This window comes from Lynx rufus, unplaced genomic scaffold (genome assembly GCF_022079265.1).
Source record: "Lynx rufus isolate CCGP_SWC_20201006 ecotype Redwood Valley unplaced genomic scaffold, mLynRuf1.p SCAF_5, whole genome shotgun sequence".
Lineage (NCBI taxonomy): Eukaryota > Metazoa > Chordata > Mammalia > Carnivora > Felidae > Lynx > Lynx rufus.
Genome location: NW_025814867.1, coordinates 27,681,446 through 27,698,023, shown reverse-complemented (window position 1 = coordinate 27,698,023; position 16,578 = coordinate 27,681,446). Strand labels below are relative to the sequence as shown.

At 43.5% G+C, this 16,578-nt stretch overlaps 1 protein-coding gene across 1 annotated transcript in view; it reads left to right on the top strand.

Moving 5' to 3' along the window:
* The window catches only part of CPNE4 (copine 4), a 493,405-nt gene that overhangs the window by 451,813 nt on the left and 25,014 nt on the right, over positions 1 to 16,578 (top strand). The window contains exons 9-11 of the mRNA XM_047100293.1: positions 1,847 to 1,933; positions 5,206 to 5,265; positions 15,605 to 15,738. Of these exons, the coding sequence (XP_046956249.1) occupies positions 1,847 to 1,933; positions 5,206 to 5,265; positions 15,605 to 15,738 (281 nt within the window). The remainder of the gene's footprint in view (positions 1 to 1,846; positions 1,934 to 5,205; positions 5,266 to 15,604; positions 15,739 to 16,578) is intronic.

Here is a 16,578-nt window from a genome sequence, read left to right as displayed (position 1 = left end):
TGATGGTGGAAAGATTAGGCCTTTGAAACAAAACAGGGTTGGAGATGTCCTGATTTCAGATTCAGTTTGACTCTTCTCTCTTCCTCTTTTCCTCTCACCCTCTCTTCCTCTCACCCTCCCTTCCTTCCTTCCTTCCTTTCTCTTTTTATTTCCTTCCTTTTATGGAAGGAGTTTTAGAGAGCCCTTAGCCAGTACAGGATTCCTTTCTTCCTAACTCTTACATTGTTGCCCAGTCCCTACTGGAACTTCCCCAGTGTTGAGAAACTACTGTTCTCAGTTATCTGTTGCTGAGGAACAAATTAGCCCAAAACTTCCCGGCAGAAAACAATGATCATTATTTACTCACAATTGTTGGCAATTTAGGCTGAGTTCACCTGGGGCAGCATCTCACCACTCTACATGATGTCAGCTGAACTCACTCATGCATCTGTGCCTCCGCAGCTGGGATGGCCGAGACGTTTCTCATGTACTCTTTTATTCTCCAGGAGAGCAGCCTAAACTTTTTTACATGGTGGTAAAAACCTCCCAGCAGCAAGAGGATGGCAGGCCCCAATGCCCAGACACTTTTTAATCCTCTGCTCATACCACTTTTGCTAATGTCCCATTGGCCAAAACAAGTCCCATGACTAACCTCACCGTCATTGTGGGAGGGAACTGCACAAATACACAGACACTGAGAGGAATGGGTCACTGGGAGCCAATGCTGCTTCAGTCTACCCCACTCACATCTGCCTGAGAAACTGCTTTATTTTCAGGGGGTGCCTGGGTGGCTCAATCACTTTAACGTCGGACTCTTAATTTTGGCTCAGGTCCTGGTATCACGGTTCGTGAGATCGAGCACTGTGTCACAATGAGGAGCTTGCTTGGGATTCTCTCTCTCCCTCTGTCCCTGCCCCGCTCTCTTTCTTTCTCTCTCAAAATAAATAAATAAACTTTAAATTTTTTTAAAAAGAAAGAAATTGCTTTACTTTCAGATACCGCTAATTGTCAGAGAGTGAAAATTGGTCTCCTGAGTGGAAATCCAAGGATCCAGCTCCCACAGAATGGTGGGCAAGAGTTTTCAGTGGCTCTTGGATGTTTGGCTTGAAGTTGATTTTGTCACATGAAGTCTCCTGTGGGCTTGAAAGGTTGATATCTGTTCTCCTAAGGCCCCCCTTAGCTCCCAGCTACCTCCTCAGTTTCCAGCCACTCCTGCAGCTCTGATACTATCCCTCAGAGAAGCCCCTTTGGAGATCTGTTGTGTCCCTGGTGTGATATGTATCACTCCATTATTTTATTTCTCAGGGAAGTTCTGTGCAAACTCATCATTATCCCCACTAATTTCCTATAGTCAGCACTCACTGTCTCTCAGTTTTCTGACCTTTTAAGCTAATTCCCACGCACTAAGACTCAACAGTGTGTTACTCAACGGTGTGTCTACAGATGTTTCCTTCCCTCTTGTGCTTGATTTGATCCTATTAATAGAAAGCATTTATAAGTACCAGGCACTTTTTTAAATGTGTTATGTGGATTAATTATTAAATCGTCACAATAATCCTATGAGATAGATACAATTACCAGCTCCATTTTACAGAGGAGATATCCAAGGCATAGAGGAATCAAGTAATTTGCCAAGGGTCGCACAGCTGGAAGTGGAGGGACCGGGACTGGAACCAGGCAGCCTTATATCAGAGTCTCACTCAGCCACGCCTCCTTAACCACCCTCCCTCAGAATGCAAGGGTTATCCCGCAGAAACCATTTGTCAGCCCTCAGATCCATGTGCCGTAGCACCTGGGGGCTTGGCTTCATGGAATGACTCCACTTCTTCCTAAGCAGGCTCTCTTGCTGTGGCCCCTCTTGTTGCAGGTGCAGTGGGAGTGCATCAACCCCAAGTACAAAGCCAAGAAGAAGAACTATAAGAACTCAGGCATTGTGATTTTGAATCAGTGCAAGGTACGTACATAGCCCTTCTCTTTCAGGAGTATGAAGCTAGGGCTGTCTGGGAGGAAGAGCTCAGACTGTGTGGCCAGAGGGAGAAACTGTCAAGGAGGTGTAGTGTTTTTTGTAATAAAAAACATAAAGTCCATGTTATAATGGATGTGGAGTGAAAAACATAAGTGTGGGTGGTCTTGGAGCTGTGGTGGCCCACTGCCACCATCCCTTCTGCAAAGACAGTCATACCCTCAAAGATGGGGAGTCCTGGTCACATGTCAGGCTCTTCTCTGTCCTGACAGCACCAGAGGGAGATCCCCCAAAAGGGGAAGACAACATTTCCAAAGCTCCTGCTATGCACCTGTCACAGTGTTCAGTGCTTTATATGTGGTGCCTCACCCATGCCGAAAGGGTACTGTGAAAACAAAGCAATGGAGAAAGATTAGAAGGCCTAGAAATTCCTCCCAGAAGGGCTCTAACTTCACAGAAAATCCCACATGCTAGTAATCAAATCTCTTAAATCATATCTGAAAATAATTCTGGCATTGGTTGAGTACTTACTATGTGAGAGTAACTATGATGAATTCTGTTTAACTTGTATCATAATGCTGAGATTTCTGCTGTCAACTGAGATCATGTAACTAGTCACACACATGGTAAGTTTAAGAGCTGAGATTTTAATCTATGCATGTCTAACTCCACCATATACAATTTGAATGCCATCTAGTTTCTCTCTGTGTATGTCAGCTTCCTTTTCCCAGATTGGCTTCTCCCTGGCTGCCAGGAGCTGTGGGAGCACATCCTCTCATAGCAAGAGCAATAGTAGAGGAAAGACTGATATGCCCACCCCTTGAACCAATCAGTGTATTAAGACTGGCCATCTAGGATCATTGTATTAATCATGTCTTTTATTTTCTATACTTTTTTGATGCATTAACATCTCTGGGCCTTGTGGGCTGGGTAGGAACTTCTCCCAGGGTTAGCTAATTCCTATAGATAGCCAACAACTTGCTTGTGAGCCTGCCTTTGATATGCAGACCAACCAATCCAGAGCCCATACCCCCAACCACCTCCTTTATCAAACTTACACACACACACACACACACACACACACACACACACACACTATTCCTCTGTCCCTATATCTCCCTGGGTCCAGGCTTTACAAAATTAGAGACCACCCCTATAGCCCAGAGTCACCAAAAGTATCCAAACTCTCCAATCCTAAACCAGTTTAACTGCTTACCATACCCCACTCATTCCTTCCCATGATAAAACACAATAAAGACTTCCACCCACACTTTCCTCTCAATCTTTCTGCCTTCTGACTGACCCTAGTGCTTTCCCATGTGGCCCCTGAGTGGCATGACATGCCTCCTACCCTTTGGGGAACTCTGGGTAATAAACTCTTCTTTGAAAGGCAGTTGTCTCTGGTCATCTCCCCTATCTATACAAATCAAATCCCAGGCACATTCAAAACATCCCTGTGCCCAGGGAAGCAGGAGAAAAGATGTGGATGAACCACTTCAGTGGTTGTCTGTCTCCTTAAGGTGCCTGTGATAAGTCTGTTTTGATTCTCCATGAATTGATCTTACAGTTTAGTGCTTAGGGGCCAATATTATTCAACTCATTCCCAAGTTCTTATTTCCTGAGTACATAGACAATAGTAGGGTGTCCCAACCATCAAGCAAACCATTGCCAAAGGGAGCCAGGAGCAGGCACTATTCAGGGGGCCAAGTGAACACCAGCCCTGAAAAAAGTCTGCCAAGAGATGTGTGCCACCTAGAGGTGGTACCTAGAGACACCAACACGAGATCTTGTGGGTCATTCTCTGAGAAGCTGCCCTGAGCATCAGATGAAATCTGAAAATTGAGGGTCAAAAATCACAGTTACTCACTGTCCAGGTTAAAGTGGCCAGATGACAAACTTCATGACTGTGGGTATCGTGTCTGTTTTTCTCATCACTATATCCCTAGCATCTAGTGCATAGTGGCGGCTTTGTTAAATAAAATTTAAAAATTTATTGTTAAATAAATGAATGGATGAATATCACCAAGGGTCAAGAAGCAGAATCATAAGGAAGCAGAAATGAAGGCCAAAAATTGGTATGGCACATGAGAACACTGATAATCATGGTTGGGCAAAAAACAGAGACTATGCTGACGTCCAGCACAGAGGTCCAAAGGATGGACTAGGCAGTCCATTTGCCATCATTTGAGTCCCACCTCCACCTTCTACTAGGTAGGTGATCTTAGCCTCAACTTCCTCCTCCACAAAAATGGCACAGTAGAAATAATAGCTCCACCTTTACAGGGCTGTCCTAAGAACAAAATAAAATTATGGATGTTAAGTCCCTGACTTAGAGTTAGTCATTGCTGATCATGGCATGGCAGGAATCTAATGAATGGGAGACGGCCAGTAAAGGCCTTCTCAGGTAATTGCAATCCTGAAGCAGCCAACCTAGATTACTTGTGGTATTAAGAATGTTACCAGGACTGGAACTTAGACTGGGGAGCAAGAGTGAAGCCTAGTGTGAGACTTTATTAATTCCGAAACAGTGGTGTGCCTTGAAAATATAGTGTTAGCTCTCCCTAGAGGCATGCATGCCTCAAAAGAGGGGAGCAGGGCATGAATAGCTGCAGCCCTCACAGGGCCATCTGAATTAGGCATTGCTTTCTTTCTCTCCTATAAAATCAGAATTGGAGCAATTAAGCATCTGACTCTTGGTTTCAGCTCAGGTCATGATCTCATGGTTTCGTGGGTTTGAGCCCCACGGTAGGCTGATGCAGAGCCTGCTTTGGATTCTCTCTCTCCCTCTCTATCTGTCTCACCCCCAGTTATGCTGTCTCTGTCTCCCTCGAAAATAAATAAACTTAAAAAAAATAAAATCGGGGTGCCTGGGTGGCTCAGTCGGTTAAGCGTCCGACTTCAGCTCAGGTCATGATCTCACAGTTTGTGGGTTTGAGCCCCACATCGGGCTCTGTGCTGACAACTCGGAGCCTGGAGCCTGCTTCGGATTCTGTGTCTCCCTCTTTCTGTGTTCCTCCCCTGCTCTCACTCTGTCTCTCTCTCTCGCTCTCTCTCAAATAAATGCAGATTTTTAAAAAATTAAAAAATATATATTTATAAAAAAATGAAATCAAATCAAAATCAACTGACCTATCTCTTCCCCACAGATGTCTTTCTGCTCTTTCTTCTAGGTTAGCAGTCTAATGCCAAAGACTAAGCTTCCACTCCATAAGGAAATAGATCATGCTGTTACTAAAACGATTTCCTCTCCTCCTCCAATGCAGATCCACAAGATGCATTCTTTCTTGGACTACATCATGGGCGGCTGCCAAATCCAGTTTACAGTAAGTTGTTTCCACATTTGTTCATATTCATGGAGCAAGGTGTGGGGCATGGTGGAGGGTTGTGGGAATGTGGAGACAAAAATTTATTAAAACCTTTGGTCAGCTTTTTTCAGGTCTCATTGCTGAAATATTGTATAATTTTTTTTTCTTTTCTTTCTTTCGATATAATTTTTTAAAAGTGAGTTCATACTTCTGTTTTCTCCAGTGACTATGGCTGTCAGGAAGTCATATCAGAAAAGTCATGCCACTCAACCTCAGGTGGTTTGGGAACCCTCCTCATGCTTCCCATTCTTTCAGTAACTGCATGAGGCATGGGGCAGTGGGCATATTGCCAGATCCCATTACCTGGTGAGTAGGAATTGGAAGGAAGTAAGCCACTCTGGTAAGTCCCACTGACCCAAGGCAGATGCAGCCCAAAGACCAGCACCAACACCATGCCCAAGGGTCAGTGCCACGAGTAAGCCGTCCAAATGGTTCATCAGGCAACGAAAAGGTGAATTCCAAAAGATTGGAGAATTAGGCTTTCAAAGTTGAGAAACAGAGTGTCTAGACTCAGTAGGTAGATCAGGGATCATTTCCTAAATATAATCTGTGAACCCGTAGGATTTATACACTCCAATGATTTGAGTGGGTAGGCTGGGTCTCTTTAAGGTGCCTGGTAGGCCAAGCTTATGAATCCATCTGCCCTTGAATAACTTACTTTCAGTGGCCTAATATTCAAAACCCTCCCAGGTTTGGACAGATGTGACCTCCAGAAAGAGGATCCCAGATGGCAAGGATAGATCTGCTAAAACCTATGGGAAAGCAACACGGCAAACAAGAGAACAACAATCTGAACAGCTTCTGCTCCCCATCTTGCAGATGTGTACTCATGAAGGTCAGCCCTGTTTAGCTCCCTTGACTGGATCAGTCATGTGAGAAAAGCAAGGCAGATGGGTTTAAATTTTTTGTCCAGGTTTGAGCCCAAGAGAGTAGACAGGACCAGTGTATTTCTGGGACGGGGACAGCAGTACTCAAAGGACTAAAAGGAGCTGCAAGGGGTTGAGAAAAGCGGTAGTTTTATAGACTGACCTCTCCTTAGCTAGAAGCCTATCCTCTAATCTCAGAAGGGTCTGCCTATATCTTCTCTAAACTTGGGGCATGGTTCACTTACTCCTGAATAGGTATGGGTTAATTATAGAATTTGGTCATTTCTTTAGAGTCTAAGGCACACCCACCCAGCCCTCCTGCATGCATACTGGCACGTACAGAAAGTAGCAAACGTGTTCATCGTGAGCACACACATCTAACTCCAGCTGTCCTATGGGTTCACTGTCGCACTGATGTATACACATAGAGGTAGAGACGCCAGCAATGTCATATAGGAGAGCTCCTGGAAATAGTGTCCCACAGTCTTAGGCAAAGGAGCAATTCAGGAAACTATTTATAGGTTTTCAAGGGAGAGCACTATTGATTTGGTTTGGAGTCTATAGATTCCATGCACTCGAACAACTCTATTCAACCTTCAGGGGCTTGCTCTGCCCTTGGAGTTGTGCTGCAAAGAACCAGCCCCCATGAACACCAGAAGTTTATCCCCACAGGGTCCCTAGCTCCACAACCTGCGTCCACGTGGCTTGCCTGACCCAGGCTGGCCCTCCCCTCCTTTCTCACCCCTGCTGATCCTCCCTAGCTGAGGAGGTACCACCTTAATGTATGTACCACTACTCAGCTTCAGCTCCTTCTCCCTCCCTTAGCAGTTCAGTCTTCCTGAAACTCTTTGAATTGTCCTTTTATTAAGCTCTCCTGGATCATCCCTTTTGAGTGGGCCATTTGTTTCCCGTTAAGACCCTGGCCAGTACACTTTACAAACAGGGGCTGAGAGAAAGCTTTTGCACTTTCCACAGATGCCTGGTGCTTTTGACTCTACCTTAAGAATGTCAAAAGTGGAGCATCTTCCCCTTCAGGTGCCAGGCTGATGTGTATTAGGTACTTTTATTGAATTACAATGGATCAAACCCTAACCTTAAAGGAGAGGGAAGGATGAGGAAAAACAAGAAACCTGATGAATAAGTATGATACTAGTTTTGGCTTCAAAAAGCATCCTATGAACTTAAATTTTTACGCATCCATATAGCCTAATGATAAATACCAAAACCTTATTTGGGTTAATATGCATAAACGGGGTATATTTAGGGGAGTATTGGAGAAGTGGTTTGGATTAAGAATTTGAAGGGCAAGGGCGCCCGGGTGGCTCAGTTGGTTGAGTGGCTGACTCTTGATTTTAGCTCAGGTCATGATCTCACGGTTTGTGGGATCGAGTCCTGTGTCAGGCTCTACATTGACAACGCGGAACCTGCTTGGATCCTCTCTCTCCCTCTCTCACTGCCCCTCTACCTCGCTTGCACTCTCTCTCTCTCAAAATAAATGAATAAAGTTTTTTAAAAAAGAATTTGAAGGGCTTTTAATTTTGAAGTAATATGGTGGATAAGGGAATGTTCAGAAGAATCTTGAGCAGGACATTGAAGAAGCTGGGCACATGCTTTAGGGAACCAAATCTGGGAGTGTTTGGTGGAAGGCATTGAAGGTGGTGAGGAAATTATGAAAGAAACGCAAGCAGAGGGGTGCCTAGGTGGCTCAGTCGGTTAAGTGGCTGACTTCCGCTTTGGCTGAGGTCATGATCTCGCAGTTTGTGTGTTTGGCCCCAGTCCAGCTCTGTACTTACAGCTCGGAGCCTGGAACCTGCTTCGGATTCTGTCTCCCTCTCTCTGTCTCTCTGCTCCTCCCCCACTTGTGCATGCTCTCTCTCTCTGTGTCTCTCTCTCTCTCTTTCTCTCTCTGTCAAAAATAAATAAATAAACAAAGAGATGAAGCAAGAAGAGATTAACCATCCTGAGGACAAGTAAGAAGAGGCTAAATTAGCAGGACAACAGTAGGAGAGGCACTGTGGAAAGAGTGTCCCATAAGCCTTGGCCTATGATCGATCCAATGAAGAGACAGAAGGCAAGGGAGGATGATGAGTCCAGAGGACTCAGATCTTTTGTGCCTGACTGACAAAGCATGGTGATCCTATTCACGGCAATATGGAAATCGAGAGGAGCCGCCGACGAGATGATGGATTTTATTTTGGACATGATGGAGGTACTTTCAGGCCTCTCAGTGTCGAGATGGCACTTATAAATGTGGTCCTAGGTTTCAGGAAAGAAATAGAAGCTGCACACATATGGGTTTGGATGAGATGGCCAGAGAGAAGAAAACAGAGAAAAGGCATCTCAGGGAATTATAGAAGATCTCCGTCAGGCAGCAAGGAGAAGAAGGGAAACCCATAGGAGGAGAAATGCCAGAGGAAAAGGTCCAGGATGGGGCAGTAACCCAAATGACCAGAAAGAAAATATTAAAAGATCAAGGGCAATAATCCCATATGCAAGAAGGTGAAGAACAAAAAACCGGGTCATGTGATAAAGAGGCACATATCACCTTTTGAAAGAGCAATTTCAGCAGTATGAGACAGGGAGACCCAGAAGTTAGGGTCTAAACAGAAGGTAAAAGAACTGTTCATTCAAGAAGGTTGGCAACAAAAGGCCATATTTCATTCTTTCTCATTGCCAAGTAGTATTCCATTGTGTATATAAACCACAATTTCTTTATCCATTCATCAGATGATGGACATTTAGGCTCTTTCCATAATTTGGCTATTGTTGAAAGCGCTGCTATAACTATATATTTTCACTCTTATGTGGATCCTGAGAAATTTAAGACCATGGGGGAGGGGAAAAAAAGTCAGAGAGGGAGGGAGCCAAACCATAAGAGACTCTTTAAAAACTGAGGATATGCTTCAGATTCTGTGTCTCCCTCTCTCTCTGCCCCTCCCCTGTTCATGCTCTGTCTCTCTCTGTCTCAAAAATAAATAAACGTTAAAAAAAATTTAAAAAAAAAACTGAGGATAAACTGAGGGTTGATGGGGGGTGGGAGGGAGGGGAAAGTGGGCGATGGGCATTGAGGAGGGCACCTGTTGGGATGAGCACTGGGTGTTGTATGGAAACCACTTTGACAATAAATTTCATATAAAAAAAAAAAAGAAGTTTGGCAAGATGGGGCAAGAGAGGAAAAGGAGGATAGCAACTTGAGTATCAAAATAGGGGAGGTTTCAGGCTAGAATCTGACCATAAGCAGAGAAGCCTCAGTGGAGTGAATAAGATTAACAATGCCAAAAAGAGCCCTAGTCAATGATTCTTTTTTGGTCAGCGGCACCACTTGAGAATCTGATACACAATCCATATCCTCTCCCTGGAAAATGCACACACCCGATTTTGCATGCAATTTCAGGAGGTCAAGGGCGCTCTTGAGGACATTCCATCTCCTCATGCAAATCCTCAGGTCATAAGACCTGGAGGGCAACCGTCAGAGGGCAGACTTGGAGGAGGTGGATGGAGGTGGAACAGACTAGAGGGCAGGGGTGGGGGCTGCAGGAGGAGTTCACTGTGTTTGGCACATGGCAAAGCAGCCAAAAATAAAATTAGATAACTAGAATTTCACACACAAAACACAAAATTATAGACAGCACAGAAGAGACAGGCACCATAAGGTGTTTGGAAAGAAAATGGTAGAAGAGTTCACCATTTCCTTTGAAAGTTATTGCTTTCCCAGATGCATAAAGATGCACTTTGTAAAACAGATTTTCAGGGATAAGCTGTATGTAAATTACAGCACTCATTTAGGTGGATTATGATAAAGTCATTTTATTTATTTTTTCTTAAGTATGAAATTTATTGTCAAATTGGTTTCCATACAACACCCAGTGCTCATCCCAACAGGTGCCCTCCTCAAGGTCAATCACCCACTTTCCCCTCCCTCCCATCCCCCATCAACTCTCAGTTTATTCTCAGTTTTTAAGAGTCTCTTATGGTTTGGCTCCCTCCCTCTCTAACTTTTTTTTTCCTTCCCCTCCGCCTTGGTCTTCTGTTAAGTTTCTCAGGATCCTCATAGGAGTGAAAACATATGGTATCTGTCTTTCTCTGTATGACTTATTTCACTTAGCATAGCACTCTCCAGTTCCATCCACGTTGCTACAAAAGGCTATATTTCATTGTTTCTCATTGCCACGTAGTATTCCATTGTGTATATAAACCACAATTTCTTTATCCATTCATCAGTTGATAGACATTTAGGCTCTTTCCATAATTTGGCTATTGTTGAAAGTGCTGCTATAAACATTGGGGTACAAGTGCCCTATGATAAAGTCATTTTAAATGATTATAATGATTGATGATAACATAGGGACATGTTTATGACATAACATTAAGTGAAAAAAAGGAATGTAAAGCAGAGCCACCCTATGGTTACAACCAGGTAAAATGTTTATATATTTATATATATGTAGAGAGAGAGATAAAATCTAGAAAGGAAAAGAAAAACAAAACATAACTTGCTTGCCAGTGGAATCCTTGAGGAACGAGGATTGTCCTTGGCGGCATCCTTGACCTCCCTAAATTGTGTGCAGAATTAGATATGTGCATTTTGGGGAGACTGGATATAAATCTTGTATCAGATTCTCAAGTGGTCCAGGTGACCCTCAAAAATGTATTTTTTCATATTTTCAGATGGCCATTTTTATTATTTCTAATTTTTTAACATTAAGGATGATGTTGCTTTCCTTTATCTCTGATTTTGTAGTCTACATTTTGGCAATATAATATTGCTATAATAAGCTGAAAGTGGCTCTTCCCATATTAACCTTCAGCCTAAAGAAAAAGAACATGTATTACAAGGTGGCCAGCTATTCCTATTTCTCAGGAAATCTTTCCAACACTAACACATGTCCACACTGTGTCCCAGTTTAAGTTTTACATCTTTATATCCCAGACTAAACACTGGTAGACTCTGGTATAGACCTCTGAGAAAAGAGGATGAGCCCTGGGTTGAAGAGGGGAATGCTTTGCGGTCTGCAGGAAATGAACGGAGTGACCTCAGGAGTCCTTTCCATCAGATCTAGGTTCCTATTTCTTTGCCCACAGTGGCGCTTTGAGGAGGTAGAAAAGCACAAGAGTTTAATCTGTCAATTAAGAAATGGTTCAGACTGAACGGTATCTCCACCTACAAGGCTTATTGTTACAGATCCAAATTGTATACAAATATAAAACAAGCAAAAAACAAATCTCTTGCCCCAGCAGACGATATGGCAAAGGTTGACTGCACGTTGATTGCAGAGAGATTAGGCAACTAACCAGAGGTTGGTTCCCAGCAGCTTCGCTTAGAAAACACCCAAGAGGGGGCGCCTGGGTGGCTCAGTTGGTTAAGCGTCCGACTTTGGCTCAGGTCACGATCTCACGATCCGTGAGTTCGAGCCTCGCGTCGGGCTCTGGGCTGATGGCTCAGAGCCTGGAGCCTGCTTCCGATTCTGTGTCTCCCTCTCTCTCTAACCCTCCCCCATTCATGCTCTGTCTCTCTCTGTCTCAAAAAATAAATAAACGTTAAAAAAAATTAAAAAAAAAAAAAAAAAGAAAACACCCAAGAGGTTTCAAATGGCTTGTTTGTCACAGGCAGAGAAGGGAATCTGAGGAGTGGGCTTGTTTTGTGTAGAAGCTAAAAATGTCCAATGATAGATGCTCATCACTGGCTTCCAGCCTTTTCCAGGAAGCAGCTCTGCACTGGGGACTTGGTGGCAATGGAGGGAAAATTTCACATTCCTACTTTACAAGGTCTTGCAAAGCTGCTCCACAGCTCTGCTTAATGATGAGCGAGGCCTCCTGGGCAGAAGGGGAGAGCATCGGGCGGGTGCCTATTCTTGGACCGCCTGCTGGGAAGATTGGAGCACATACCAGAACCACAGGCTTTCGTAAATGCTTCATATCAGAAAATGAAAACGTAGCCGCTCTGCAAGCTCACCAGCATTCAGGAAGCAGGCGTCAGCAGCCACCTCCACAAACTGGCATTTTTCAGTCATTTCCTTGCTTTTATTTCTCAACTTAATCCCGTCTTTCACTGCCTCCCTGTTGCTTTTTAAAATAAATCTAACCTTTCACTCTGTTCTCCTTCCACTAATGCTAACTTAAAGAGCACAGAGAATTCTTGGTAGAAGGCCACCTCCTGAAGATATTTTATCTCCAGCTTCATCAGGGCGACTTTAGAAACCATCACTTGCCAGGGAAACAAATCTTTCAGCTGCTGTGTACTTAAGACTGTCCATTGCTTTCTAGTCAATGATAAAATATTTCTGTTATGAGGAATGGGAACTATAGAAAGGGGTGGGTGGTAAGGATCATTGATTTATTTCCTTTTTCACCATTTAATTTTTAAGTTCATACCTTTTCCAAAGCTCTATCAGAGTCTCCAGAGCTAGAATGGCCTCTGTGGTTGTCACAGATACTGGGGCCATCCCCATGGGAAAAGTGGAGCCCTGCCCCCACCTCCTGCAAAGGTCTGCCTACAGAAAAAAAAATTAAAATTTCCATCAGGCTTGTTTGTATGTCTAAACAGCACCACCAAGAGCAGGCAGCCCAACACCAACCTTCTAACAGTGATCTTTAGGTGGTTCCATTTTCCTCTAGATGTCGTTTCCATTTCCAAAGAAATGTGGCTACTCCCTTTCTCTAACTGGCATCAGTCGATCACCAAATCATGTTCATTTTCTATCCTTAATATCTCTGGTCACAATCCCCTTCTCACCATCACCTCTGCCCCACACTAGTTTGTTAGGCATAACAGAATTATTCCAAGCCTGGGGATGAAGAGTTGATAGAAATGAAATGACAAAATAGGGCCAGAATGAAGAAGCAGGAGAGTAGAGAGGCGCCTACAATGCAAAATTTAAAAAGAGGCAATCACTCTCAAGATTGTGCAAATGTAGGGTCAGCTGGGAATGAAGTCCTTCTTGAATTGACACCCTCGTCACCAGTCTTACCTTCCCTTGGTCCCAACCCTATGATGTGTGGCTTTATTTTAAAGTGTATTGTTGCCAAAATCTGTGTATGTTCACCCAGACATTATACACACTTCTTCCCATAACACAACATAGCCATTCGGGTGTTATATCTGGGCTTGCATGCTGCCACTTGGTGCCTGCATACTTGGAGGATCTTGCCCATGCCTGGGGAGGATAAGAGGGACATTTAAGTTTCTTGAGCTGTCATTTTTCTTTATGGATGTTTTCTCCCTCTGGTGTTTATATGACCTGATTTTACTCTCTGGTTTTATATCAAGACACCAGCATGTTTTTCTCATTATGGAATACCCTTGACACTCAGGTAATCAACACACAGGACAATTTCCAACTGCAGCCTCAAGAAGCATAGGTAAAGGATTGTGGTGATCCTTGATGAAGAACATCATAAACACGCGCACACACGCACACGCGCACACACACACACACACACACACATTAATTGCCCTATTTCTACATTTTACAACTGTTTTGATTATAAACAGCTGTTCATTCAAGGCCATTCTCTCCTAAATTACTCTAGCTGCTTTGTAGCTAGTGTCCCTACTTCCAGGCTAAATCTTCTCCATTCTTTATAGTCATAAACATACCCATGTGACAACTTGGCATGTTAGCCACAGCCTTATGTTTTCTTTGGGGTATATAGTGGCATAATGGAGGAAAAGCCTTTGGAACTGTATAGACTGGGGTTTGAACCCAGCTCCATCACCAGGAAATTTCATCACCTGTGGGCCTCAGGGTCTTCATCAATGAAAAGGAATAACAATCTCTGCCTTCCAGAGTTCTTTGATGAAAATAAAATAACACAATACCTGGAAAGCAGATAGCGCAGTGTCTGACACAGAGTAGGGTTTTAACAAGGGCTAGTCCTCTCCCCTTTGTTATCTAAAGTAAGAGCATCTCAGGGGTAGGAAAGCACCTTGTAGTTTTTCTGCACGTGAACTTTCCTTTTGAAACATTATTAGTATTAGCATCTTATCAGCTGGTACTCTCTTGTTGAAAACATCTGGTTATTCCAAAAATAGAATTTGCATCCTGCTTAAATTTCTTTTCAACATAATCCTGGGAGAGGTGAAGAAGAAAAGGGGAAACAAAATCAGTGATGATAAGAAATAACTTCATGAAAAAAAAAAGGGGGGAGTGTAAGTGAACTCCTGGTAGCCTATTGCTTTTCTTCTTCTAGTCATGTGGATTGGATTGCAGCATTACAGTATAAGGTGTGGCTGACATTTTCCCCTATCAACCTTACTCTTATAGGCTGATCTCTCAGAAGCAGAAACAGAACACAAAGCACCTTTTCTCTGTCCTTCCAGAAATAACATCCACCCTAAATAAACCCAATGGGATATTCCAATTATTTGTCATAATGGAATGTTGTCAAATAATATGCATGTAGCATTTCCCATCTGCAAGATTATAAGAGAAAATAAAGCCTCTCTGTCATTAGTAAGTGGATTCAGCTGAGCCCTGAAGAGAACGGGAAGACACAACAGGAACATCTCTGTCTTTTACTACAACTCCTTTTGTTTTAATTCCCCCATCCTTTCTCTCTACCCCCCACCAAGCTAAAGTTTTTTTGTTTGTTGGTTGGTTGGTTGGTTGGTTGGTTTGGTTTTTTTGAGAGGTGTTTGCTGGGCTAACTTTTATTTAAATGGTAATGATGCTAGAAACCAGAAGAAATGTTTCTTCTCAGTTTAGCACTCTCCAGGCTTGAGCCTTTTGTTGTTTGTTGATGTTAAGAGTGTTAAGTGGGTCAACTTTTATTTAGATAATGATGCCAGGGGTCAGAAAAAATCTCAGAAGTTCAAAGATAATATCTCCTTGGTGACAAGGCAGAGGATTCCCTTTTCTGCTTCCCACCGACTATGCCATAGCATTCAGCTTCTTCTCTGGTATAGGCAGGACTTCTCACTGAATGCCTCACTCAAAGCTGCTTCTTGCAAAAAATTCATTATAACCACTTCAACACGTCTCTCTGCAACTGGCTGCACACGAAAGTATGACAATGGCGTTCTTCTATAGACCACATCTTTAACCCAGAATGTAGTTTTAAGGGATTTTACCTCTGCCTCACAAACAGAATTGTCCTGCCTGAAGAGCACAGGACTCTCTTCTTAGTGAATTATGAACTGAGGGGCAGATATTCCATCCTTCCTCTTGCTGCCTGGCAACGTGGATCAGCAGTGGCTGGGCTTTCTGACCTCCGTGTCAAACTCAAGTTCTGTTTTGGGTTTGGGGGAGAGGAAAATGGAAGACTACAGAAATGGCCTCAACCAGATTAATAACTTCTCTCACTTTCCTTCTTGGCAGGGTACGCGATGTGCTGCTTTTCCCATCCCTGGCCATGTCTTTTCTGTGGCTGATCACAATTCCTACCAGATGCATTCACTTTAAACCTACCCATTCTCCTATTTTCTCTTCCAGGTAGCTATAGATTTCACTGCCTCAAATGGGGACCCCAGGAACAGCTGTTCCCTGCACTACATCCACCCTTACCAACCCAACGAGTACCTGAAAGCCTTGGTGGCTGTGGGTGAGATTTGCCAAGACTATGACAGGTACAAGACCTCCGGTCGTCCCAGGTCTTATCATCTCTCTGTGGGTTCTGATGGTCCCTGGATGATCCTTGGCAGGAAAACAGACGTGCAGTCAGCAGTTACCCGTACTGGGCTCATGAAGCCACAGAATAGAACCTTGACCCCAAATTTTATCCTCTCCACACCTAGAGAAGCTGAGTTCGTGCCATGCTCACCTGGGTCACCAAAACCAAAATATCCTTTCTCAGCTTTCTTATGTGGCTTGCAAAACTACTTTCTATCTTGTGAAGTTTCGGAATGGGTCTTGCTACTCAAAGTTTGGGCCGTGGACTAAGCAGCATAGCACCACCTGGGAACTTAGAATCCCGAGCCCCACTCCAGACCTATTGAATCAGAATCTGCATGTTAACAAGATTCCCAGATGATTTGTGTGCACTTTGGAGTTTGAGAAGCACTGGTTTATTGGACATTTTTGAATCTAACCCTCACATTATACCTTATGTTGTAGGTATTGTTTAACAGAAGAGGAAAGAAAGCTGGGCAGGGAGGTTAAGCTGTGCACTGTCACTCAGCCTGAGGCAGGATTTGAACTGAGATCTATTTCCTCCTACCGTTTAAGCTCCTAATCACTGTGTTTCACTGACTTCAGAGCTATTGGTAACATTAGCAGAGGGTGTGTGTCTGCCCACGTGCACATGTGTGTGCCCATCCACAGAAGTGTGTGTGTATGTGTGTGTTTGTATGTGTGTATATAGATAACATGATTTTGAGATCAGATTGGTACTACAGTTATTTTTCCTTGATGGTAAATATTGACCTTTCCCACCAAGAGAATTGTGATTTACATAAATTACATTAAAC